General features: G+C 43.1%; 1 protein-coding gene across 1 annotated transcript; it reads right to left on the reverse strand.

Annotated features, from left to right (window-relative positions):
• Positions 1–7,090: 7,090 nt before the first annotated feature.
• On the reverse strand, positions 7,091–10,048 carry LOC138366484 (uncharacterized). Its single transcript, XM_069327540.1, has one exon. The coding sequence runs from the start codon at positions 10,046–10,048 to the stop codon at positions 7,091–7,093; it is 2,958 nt and encodes a 985-aa protein (XP_069183641.1).
• Positions 10,049–11,162: the final 1,114 nt, after the last annotated feature.

Below are 11,162 nucleotides of genomic sequence, written 5' to 3' on the forward strand. Positions count from 1 at the left end.
TGGATTTTACGTGTCACCCGAAGTCTGCCAGTACTCTGTGAAGTCTTCCTTCGTTCATGTGTTGGACCAGAGAGGAAATCGACGGGATATTGAGCAACAAGGGCTCTAGGACAGGTACTGTGCAAGAAGAAGTGAAGTCTGTGCAGTGACGTATGCAACGTCTGAGGCAGTTCACCCGTTTGTGACGGCGTAGTGGCTGGACCGAGCCACCGGGAAGCAGTGGAAGAAGAAAACTATTCGGGAATCCGAACGACTGCAGCCGTAGCTGGGAGGAGAAGTTGACGGCCGGGAGACCGACTCCAACCCTACAAGAAGTCAAGGAGGAGCACGGACCTGCAGTGAAAAGGCACGGAGACGACGCGCTTATGGTGGGACGTTGATTGAGTTCCTGGAGGACACGACAGTGTGTGTGTGGGGGCGTTCCCTACACGAGGCAGGAGCCAGGACCAGGAGCTACAACTCAACTCTCACCGGAGGATAGGGGAAGTAGGTGATTCTAGTTTCCCTCCCAATTCCTCTTTAGTCAGCTATATTATTTAGCCTGAGTATTTTGTATGTCGTGAGCAAGGCTCACCTATGTCACGTAAGGCACAAGTGTGCAGTGGGACTATAAAGAGTACTCACGATATTTATGATTATTATTGGTGTATGCAGGCACCCGGAGAAATTGATGAATTTACTGTGCTGATAATGTCTTTAATGAGAGTTTGATATGATCATATAGTGTGAGAATATATATAAATATGCCAGTATTTGGAATTAGGCTATGTGCCCAGTAACTATGTTATTTCCATTATTAATGTCTATGACTCTTCCATATATATATATATATGTCTATGCTCGTGTATTGAATAATCATTCATGTGTGCAGTGATTAATTGTGTTATCGCCCACGGAAGGAATTACTGAGAACTCCAGTGATATATACTTGCATACGTTATCATTAAATGAAGGGCATTGTGTAATACCATGACAGTGAATTATTGTCACCTTTAATATAGAAATGTTTGATTGAGCCCAAGATCAGTGTAGCGAAGTATTTACGTGCTATTGTCGCAAATATTGTGTGTTCGAAGTTCTAGTGATCTTTGAGAACTTAAAGAAACAGAGCGCGTGACGCCAGGGAAACAAGCAATAAACATTCGCGTGGGGGGAGTCGCCCAGCTGATTTTGACAGTGACGTGAGGGGGAGCGTTGCCGGCTTGGCGAGTTCAGGATTATATTTGTGGGAACGAGCGGCTCCCGTCTGAAACAGCTGTTTGCTTATTGATATAATCTTGTGATGTCTTTGAATGAGTTTTAAGTAAAATACAAAGTACATTGGTGTTTATATCATCCCCTCCATATTTCTTGTGGCTATATAATACCTGAAAGCAGAGAGCGATAGAAGTAAATACCTGCCTGATATCAGACATATTGAGTGTGTTCTTGCCACTGTTACCACCATTCAACAAAACCACTGACGTGTTACTGGACACCGAAAACACCAGTTGGCGACCTTGTGGTTAGTAGTAGAGCCCTATGTTGGGGCGGGCATACAACAGTTAAGTGAACAAGTTGTGTCCCCACTTCTTCTCGAACAGAGGCCGGTTGGGATTAACTGGGATACTCTCCTGGCATACAGTGGCGCCGCAAGGATAGAGTGAAGACCCGCAGGGCTATGGTGAGTGACCTTGAGTATACTGGTGCTCGCCCAGGAACCCCGACAATATATATATATATATATATATATATATATATATATATATATATATATATATATATATATATATATATATATATATATATATATATATATATATATATATATATATATATATATATATATATATATATATATATATGTGTATATATATATATATATATATATATATATATATATATATATATATGTGTATATATATATATATATATATATATATATATATATATATATATATATATATATATACATATGTATATATATATATATATATATATATATATATATATATATATATATATATATATATATATATAAATTCTAACACGAATTTTCTCAATCTTTCTTATGTTTCTTTTCACTGTTGATGGTAATTGAAAAATCTATTCTCCAAAATTCATTTTTATTTCTAGTCTGACGCGACACTTGAGTACGTTTCGTAAAACTTATTTCATTTTCAAAGACACACACACACAACTATAACTGAATAGAGCTTAAACATCTTCGATTTTTTATACCTGCATTTGGGTGAGGTGATATGTTACAACAGTTTTGGATGAGGTGAAAACAAACTTTCAACACAAGACAGAACACGAAACAATGGGTATTGAAGGTAAGAATGGAAGTAATTGCAGAGGGCCTATTGGCCCATATTTCGTGATGCTTCTTTATTGGAGCGGAGTCTTGAAGTGGGTAGAATATAGTTGTGCATTAATTGGCTGTTGATTGCTGGTGTTGACTTCTTGATGTGTAGTGCCTCGCAGATGTCAAGCCGCCTACTATCGCTGTATCTATCGATGATTTCTGTGTTGTTTGCTAAGATTTCTCTGGTGATGGTTTGGTTGTGGGAAGAGATTATATGTTCCTTAATGGAGCCCTGTTGCTTATGCATCGTTACTCGTCTGGAAAGAGATGTTGTCTCGCCTATATACTGAGTTTTTTTTAGGCTTACAGTCCCCAAAAGGGCATTTGAAGGCATAGACTACGTTGGTCTCTTTTAAATATTCAATTTGTATTTAATATTTACATTGTTTTAAAATTTAAAGAAATTTAACATTTTAAACACAAAGGTATGAGAACGTTTAAAATTAGGCTCAAAGGTTTCATAAAAGATTCAAATTGGTATATGAATTGTTTAAGAATGATTCATGTTAGGATTTTATAGGCGTTACAACGTTTCAAATTAATGTTAGATACGTTGGTTTTGGTTATAAGTTTTGGAAACCTATTTAATTCCACACAAAAAACTGTATCTAATGCGTGAAAACAAACGTTTCCACTTCTTTGTAACGCTTTCCAGGAACGTTGTGGAAACTTAAAATTGTTTGCTGGGAAGAAGTTAGGAGCAGTGCAAGCTCATGTGAAGTTAGAAGCAGAGCAAGCTCATAAGGAGCTAGAAGTAGAGAAAACCTATAAGAAGTTAGAAGCAGAGCAAGCTCATAAGAAGTTAGAAGATGAGCAAGCTCGTAAGAAGTTAGAGGCAGAGTAACCTACGAAGAAACTGTCTCTGCCAACAGTACAGATTCGGAAGGACGTTTCAAATTGAAGATTTTGAGGGACACAGCGGCTCTTCAGTCAATAATATTGAAATCAGCTGTGCCTAACATTACCTACACCGGGGAAACCGTCCTTATCACTGACCTCACTGCTACCACTACTTATCCTCTCGCCAGAGTCCACCTGGATTGTCCTTTCGTGACCGATGAAGTCCAAGTCACCATCAGGGAAAAGTTTTTTCTCATGTCAGGGGTACAACTTCTCCTGGGCAACGACTTGGCCGAAGATTTGCAACCTTCCAACCTGATCATCATGGACAAACCCCAGGTATGTGACTCTGTAGTGGAAACCCCCATCTTGAAGTATGTTCCTGAGTAAGCAGAGTTCCTGCTGAGTAAGCAGAGCAAGCTCATAAGAAGTTAGAAGATGAGCAAACTTGTAAGAAGTTAGAGGCAGAGTAACCTACGAAGAAATTAAATGCAGAGCAAGCTCATAAGAAGCTAGAAGTAGAGCAAACCTATAAGAAGTTAGAAGCAGAGCAAGCTCATAAGATGTTAGAAGATGAGTAAGCTCATACGAAGTTAGAGGCAGAGTAACATCCTAAGAAATTAGAAGCACAGTAAGCTCATGATAAGTTAGAAGCAGAGCAAGCTCATAAGAAGTTAAAAGCATAGCAAGCTCATAAGATGTGTGAAGCAGGGTAAGCTCATAGAAAGCTCATCAGAAGTTAGAAGCAGAGCAAGCTCATGTGAAGTTAGAAGTAGAGCAAGCTCATAAGAAAATAATATAAGATCAAGCTCATATGATGTTAGAGGCAGAATATGCTCTTAACAGGTTAGAAACAGAATAACTTCATAAGAAGTTAGAAGCAGAGCAAGCTCATATGAATTTAGAAACAGAGTATGCTCAATAGAAGTTAGAAGCAGAGAAAGCACATTAGAAGTTAGAAGCAGAGCAAGTTCATATGAAGTTAGATGCAGAGCAAGCTCATATGCAGTTAGAAGCAGAGTTAGCTCATAAGAAGACAGAAGAAGAGTAAACTCATAAGAGGTTTGAGGCAGAGTAACCTCCTAAGAAGTTATAAGCAGAGCAAGCCCATATGAAGTTAGAGGAAAAGTAACCTCCTAAGAAGTTAGAAGCAGAGCAAGCTCACATGAAGTTATAAACAAAGTAAGCTGAATAAAAGTTAAAAGCAGATGAAGCTCATAAGAAGTTAGAAGCAGAGCAAGCTCATATGAAGTTAGATGAAGAGCAAGCTCATATGCAGTTAGAAGCAGAGTAAGCTCTTAAAAAATTAGAAGCAGAGCATAAGAAGCTAAAAGCCCAACAAGCTCATATGAAATTAGAAGCATAGGTATCTCTAAGAAGTTAGAGGCAGAGAAGCCTGCTAAGGAGTTACAAGCAGAGTAGGCTCATAAAAGTTAGAATCAGAGCAAGCTCATAATAAGTTTAACGCAGGCTAAGCTCATAAAAAGTTAAAAGCAGAGCAAGCTCATAAGAAGTTAAAAGCAGAGTGACCTCCTAAGAATTTAGAAGGAGAGCTAGCTCGTAAGACGCTAGAAGCAGACCAAGCTCATAAGAAGTTAGATGCAGAGCAAGCACATACGAACGAACTTAGAAGCAGAGTAAGCTCATAAGAAGTTAGAAGCAGATCAAGCTCATATTAAGTTAAAAGCAGAGCAAGATCATAAGAAGTTGGAAGCAGAGCAAGATGATAAGAAGTTAGAAGCAAAGTCAGCTTATAAGAAAATAGAAGCAGATCAAGCTCATATGAAGTTAGAAGCTAAACAAGCACGTATTAAGTTAGAAACAGAGCAAAATCTTAAGAAGTTGGAAGCAGAGCAAGATCGTAAGAAGTTAGAAGCAAAATCAGCTCATAAGAAATTAGGAGCAGATCAAGCTCATATGAAGTTACAAGCAGAGCAAGCTCATATGAAGTTAGAAGCCGAGCAAAATCATAAGTAGTTGGAAGCAGACCAAGCTCATAAGAAGTTAGAAGCAGAGTAAGCTCAAATTAAGTTAGAAGCAGAGCAAGCTCATAAGAAGTTAGAAGCATAACAAGCTCATTTGAAGTTAAAAGCATAGTAAGCTAATATGAAGTTATAAGCAGAGCAAGCTTATAAGAAGTTAGAAGCAGAGATAGCACATTAGAATTTACAAGAAGTGCCAGTTCATAAGAAGTTAGTGGAATATTAACCTCCTAGGAACTTAGAAGCAGAGCAAGCTCATGTGAAGTTAGAAGCAGAGTTAGCTCAAAAGAAGTTAGAGGCAGAGAAACCTCCTAAGAAGTTAGGAGCAGAGCAAGCTGATATGAAGTTAGAAGCAGAGTAAGCTCATAAGAAGTTATAGGCAGAGTAACCTAGTAAGAAGTTAAAAGCAAAGCAAGCCTATAAGAAGCTAGAGCTAGAGTGTTATCCTAAGAAGTTAGGAGCAGAGCAAGCTCATGTGAAGTTGGAAGCAGAGCTAACTCGTAAGAAGCTAGAAGTAGAGCAAACCTATAAGAAGTAAGAACCAGAGCAAGATCATAAGAAGTTAGAAGATGAGTAAGCTCGTAAGAAGTTAGAGGCAGAGTAACATCTTAAGAAATTAGAAGCAGAGTAAGCTCATGAGAAGTTAGAAGCAGAGCAAGCTCATAAGAAGTTAGAAGCAGAGCAAGCTCATAAGAAGTTAGAAGCATAGCAAGCTCATAAGATATGTGAAGCAGGGTAAGTTCATTAGAAGCTCATCGGAAGTTAGAAGCAGAGCAAGCTCATGTGAAGTTAAAAGCAGAGTAAGCTGATAAGAAGTTAGAAGTAGAGCAAGCCCATCATAAGTTAGAAGCAGGGCAAGCCCATAAGAAGTTAGAAGATGAGTAAGATCATAAGAAGTAAGAGACAGAGTAACATCCCAGGAAATAATAAGCAGAGTAAGCTCATGAGAATTTAGAAGCAGAGCAAGCTCATAAGAAGTTAGTTACATAGCAAGCTCATAAGGTGTGTGAAGCAGGGTTAGCTCATAAGAAGTTAGAGGCGGAGAAACCTCCTAAGAAGTTAGAAGCAAAGCATGCTCATATGAAGTTAGGAGCAGAGTAAGCTCATGAGAAGTTAGAAGCAGAGGAACCTCCTGCGAAGTTAGAAGTAGAGCAGGCCAATATGAAGTTAGAAGCAGAGTAAGATCTTTAGAAGTTAGATGCAGAGCAAACTCATATGGAGTTAGAAGCAGAGCAAGCTCATATGTAGTAAGAAGCAGATTAGGGTCATAAGAAGTTAGAAGCAGATCAATCTCATTAGAAGTTAGAAACAATGCAAGCTCATATGAAGTTAGAAGCAGAGCAACATCATAAGAAGTTAGAAGCAGAGCAACATCATAAGAAGTTAGAAGCAAAGTGAGCTCATAAGAAGCTAGAAGTAGAGCAAGCCCGTCATAAGTTAGTACCAGGGCAAGCCCATTAGAAGTTAGATGAGTAAGCTCATAAGAAGTTAGAGGCAGAGTAACATCCTAAGAAATTAGAAGCAGAGTAAGCTCATTAGAAGTTAGAAGCAGAGCAAGCTCATAAGAAGTTAGTTACATAGCAAGCTCATAAGATGTGTGAAGCAGGGTATGCTCATTAGAAGTTAGAGGTGGAGTAACATCCTAAGAAGTTAGAAGCAAAGCAACATCATAAGAAGTTAGAAGGAGACCAAGCTCATATGAAGTAAGAAGCGGAGTAAGCTCATAAGAAGTTTGAAGCAGAGCATGCTCATATGAAGTAAGAAGTAGAGCATGCTCATAAGAAATTAGAAGCAGAGCAAGCTCATAAGAAGTTAGAAGCAGAGTAAGCTCATATGAAGTTATAAGCAGAACAAGCTCATAAGAAGTTAGAAGCCGAGCAAGCTCATATTAAATGAAAAGCAGATTAAGCTCATATGAAGTTTAAAACAGAGCATGATCACAAGAAGTTAGAAGCAGAGTAAGCTCATAAGAAGTTATAGGTAGAGTAAGCTCATAGTGCTCATAGTGCTCGGCTCCAGGGCCAGGCTCTTGCCGGCTCGACGCCTCGAAGCTAGGCTGAACCCCAAGCTCTGCAGCTCCAGCTTCAGTCTGTGTCATACCGGACACACTAGCAACACCCTGGGATGGACTACCCGGAGAGACACTATCTTCACTCTCCTCCGACCTTGATGACGCATCACGTTCCTCATAGCGTTTTAACATGTTAACATGGTACTTCTTATTGACCCCCCTTACGCATACGACGTACGTCAATGAGTGACTGCACTCAGTGATGGAGAAGGGTCCCTTCCACTGTAGCAGGAGCTTGTTCCTGCTTGTAGGGAGGAGTAGGAGTACTTTATCTCCCACCTTAAACTTCCTCTTCCTGGCCTTCTGGTCGTACCTGCTCTTCTGGTACTCCTTAGCCTTGGCGAGTTCCTCCCTGGCCAACTTACACGTCTCTTCTAGACGGTTCCTCAAATCTATGACGTACTCATACGTCGTCTTGGTTTCTGGGGTACAGTCTTCCTCCTCCCATAGATTCTTCAACACATGCAGCGGTCCCTTTACCGTGCGACCATACAGGAGCTCGAACGGCGAGAACCGGGTACTTGCCTGGGGTACTTCCCTGTAGGCAAACAGTACCGGGTTAATGTACCTTGGCCACTCCTTGGGTTGCTCTATGCACATCTTCCTGAGCATTCTCTTTAGGGTACCATTAAACCGTTCCACCAACCCATTTCCCATAGCATGATAAGGTGTGGTGAATGATGGCTGCAACATGAGTAGCCTAGCTACTTCCGCCATCATCTCACTGGTGAACTGTCCCCCCCTGTCGCTGTGTATCTTCTCCGGTATACCTAAGCGACTGAAGAATCCAACCAATGCTTCCGCCACTATGACGGTCTCGATATTCTTCAAAGGTGCCGCCTCTGGATACCGAGTAGCATGATCTACCATGGTCAGGATATATCTACTGCCGTCTGATGCCCTCGGCTCAATCGGGCCAATTATATCTACACTGACCATCTTAAATGGTTGATCAATGATGGGGAAAGGCTTCAGCTTCCCTGGCTGCACCTTACCTCTGTCAGCGGTGCGTTGACAGGCGTCACATGACCGAGTGTACCGCTGTATGTCCCCAGTCATCCCTGGCCAATAGAACGATGACTGAATTCGTTCACTGGTCTTAGCATGTCCCATGTGACCCCCCATTACTCCCTCATGACTGAGAGTAAACACAGCTAGGCGATGCTCTTTGGGGACCAGTAATTGTTCCCAAGTGTCCTGGGGTGTTTCCACCCTGCGCACTAGCTTACCCTTAACCTCCAAGTACTTATACTTGCGCTTATTCATGGTGAAGACACTACCCTCTGCGGCATGCTCTCTCATCTTCCTGAGTGTGGGGTCTTTCCTTTGGGCTTCCTGGAATTCTTTAGCGCTTATTCCTTTCAAAGAATGTAGTTTCAGCGGCTTGACCACTTTGGTGGGTTGCGCACTCATTGCGCGTGTGGTCACCGCGGCTACTAAAGCCTTGTTCCCCCTTGGAGCAGCAGTGACACCTACAGTCACCAGGGGTCTTCCCCCTCTGCTCTTATCTACCTCCGAGGCGGTGACCCTTGCCCACCCCCGGGGTTGGCGGGTCCTGGCTGGATCAGCTGATCGAGCCTCCACCCACCTCCTTGAGTTTCTTCCCGTTTTCTGTTGGCAGAAAGGAGCAGGCTTTCCCCGTTTTCCTTGCGCCTGCTGCCTCTGTTCCTTAGCTGGGGAGGCAGCCATGGCTTGGCTACCAGCTGACTGGCGCGTGACGTCACCTCCAGCTGGTGTGGGTCCCGTTCTCTGTGAGTCACTTCCACAGGACCGACTCTTACTATTTGACACTCCAGGGGCGTTTCCCAACAACAACCCGTATACAGCGTCCTTGCATTTCACCGCTCGTATTTTACCTTTTACATATGGTGTGTCAACAGTCAGGGATACCTCGATCATATCTATCTGTGTACCATCAGGGTATCTTACATGAATGGTTCTGCCTGTCTCGTTCCCAGGCTCGACAAGGCTCTCTCGGACCATATGAGTAGTAGCTCCCCTGTCTCGAAAGACCTTGGTCCATTTACCATTAACTAAACCTCTTGCTGTCTCCAGGGTGTGCTCCAGAGGATCACCTCCCTCGTGGGCACCCAGACCAGCAATTTGTGCGTGTGTTCCCCCCTTTTCTGCACGCTTGCTCTTCTTACACTGTGCTGCCTTGTGACCTGGCTGGCCGCAAGTAAAACAGCGGGGTCCACTGACCTTGGGTGGCTTATGGCTTACTCTAGACTTACTCTCCTTAGGCCTAGCCCCGCTCCCTGAGGCTTGGTCATGACGTCGGTTCTCAGATGAACCTCCCTGTCTAGGTCTGTGTGCCTCAGCCCACCTGTCGGCACATTCTGCCATAGCCTCATTAGAGACTATCTCATTCTCCTTGAGTTTAGCACGGAGCGCAGGTTCCACTGCCTCCAAGAACTGTTCCCTAGTCATCAGCTCGAACAACGTATTGTCTTCCGGAACGACGGCGTTGTTCAACTCAAGATAGCGCTTGAGGCTCGACTGCAGCCTCTGCAACATTACCCGGTACGTTTCCCCTTGACGTACTCTAATCTGACGGAATGCCCTCATCATTCCATCGGCCGAAATGCCATAGCCTTTCATTAAGGCTCGCTTCAGGGCATCATAATCGTTGCACATGGGAGTTCCCAAACCCTGGTATATAATTAATGCCCTTCCCTTCAACAATGAAGCTAGCGCTTGGGCCCAAGTTGACCTACTCCACTTCCCTTCCGTTGCTCTGCGTTCGAAGCGGTCAATGTATGCATCCATTGAATCCACTTGCTCATCGAAAGCTATAAGATTAGGCATTTTTATCTTAACAACTGGCCCCTCTGGGCCGGGCTCTGTGGGTTGGGTTTGGCTTCCCTTCCCAGCTGTGGATTGCACCCTTGCAATCTCCAACTGGTACTCTCTCTCCTGATGGGTATTCCACATTTCCATCACAAACTTAGACATCCCAGTTGCTGAGAGACCCATTAACCTAGTTGTTCTCGCAGCATGTCTAAAGTGAATCCCGCCTGGGGTTGTACAGTCCCCATTCTGGCCGGCGATTCCTGCATCAACCTACCTGCTGATGCAACCCTACCTTCCGCGAAAGTTTCTATTGGAATTCTTTGGTGAGGGCGCGACCTCCCACTAAGATCCTGAGGCGTACTACTTCTATCACTTCCTACCACGTCCACTACACGAAAGTCGGCTAGGGGATTTTCCTCATCCCCTAAATCACTTCCCGGCGTTTCGTTCGCAGAAGCGTAACTAGCATTAAGCCTTTCAGGTGACGCTTCTCTCTCTGACGTGTCCCTAGTGTCACGGAATGCTGGCAACTCCTGACCGACCCATGCCTAGCATATCTCCTCCACCCGGGCCCTGTGTCCCATCACGTACTGACGGCATTCCCCCTCCGTCTTACTACCCGCATCATCTGGCATCCTGCCATAGACAGACACATACAGATACACGTACTCTTTCCTGTAATCCACAGACATACTGACAGTGTGTGTTGGTGTGTGTACCTACTTGTGACAACTGTAACAACACACCCCCAACAATACTGTTCCACAATGTTCTGTAATTTGAGACTTTTTACTTTAATGATCAAAAGTCCGTGCATGGGCTCGAACCCAAGTGACACAGCCCCACGTTGGGCGCCAGATCTGTGAGATTTTCTTCTTTGACAGGTTATCAAAAGAATTAAGTCCTATTGATGTTACGTTAATCGCAACTACCTCGCAAGAGAGGCAGACCTTAAACAGCAAGAGCTGCCAGTGGCAGATATTTAATCTTAAAGCCTAAGATCATAGGACCGCGGGAGCAAACCGCCAGGCGAAACCACTCGGGTAACACCTGTCACTTAGGTCGCTGGCTCCTCCTAGTTAACAAACTAATAAAGGATAGCCGATGGATTCTCACCTCTTATTTATAG

This window comes from Procambarus clarkii, chromosome 19 (genome assembly GCF_040958095.1).
Source record: "Procambarus clarkii isolate CNS0578487 chromosome 19, FALCON_Pclarkii_2.0, whole genome shotgun sequence".
Classification (NCBI taxonomy): domain Eukaryota; kingdom Metazoa; phylum Arthropoda; class Malacostraca; order Decapoda; family Cambaridae; genus Procambarus; species Procambarus clarkii.

What these genes read in the sequence shown, in the direction of transcription:
- LOC138366484 (XM_069327540.1), bottom strand. Translation starts at nt 10,048, where the DNA reads ATGCCTAATCTTATAGCTTTCGATGAGCAAGTGGATTCAATGGATGCA.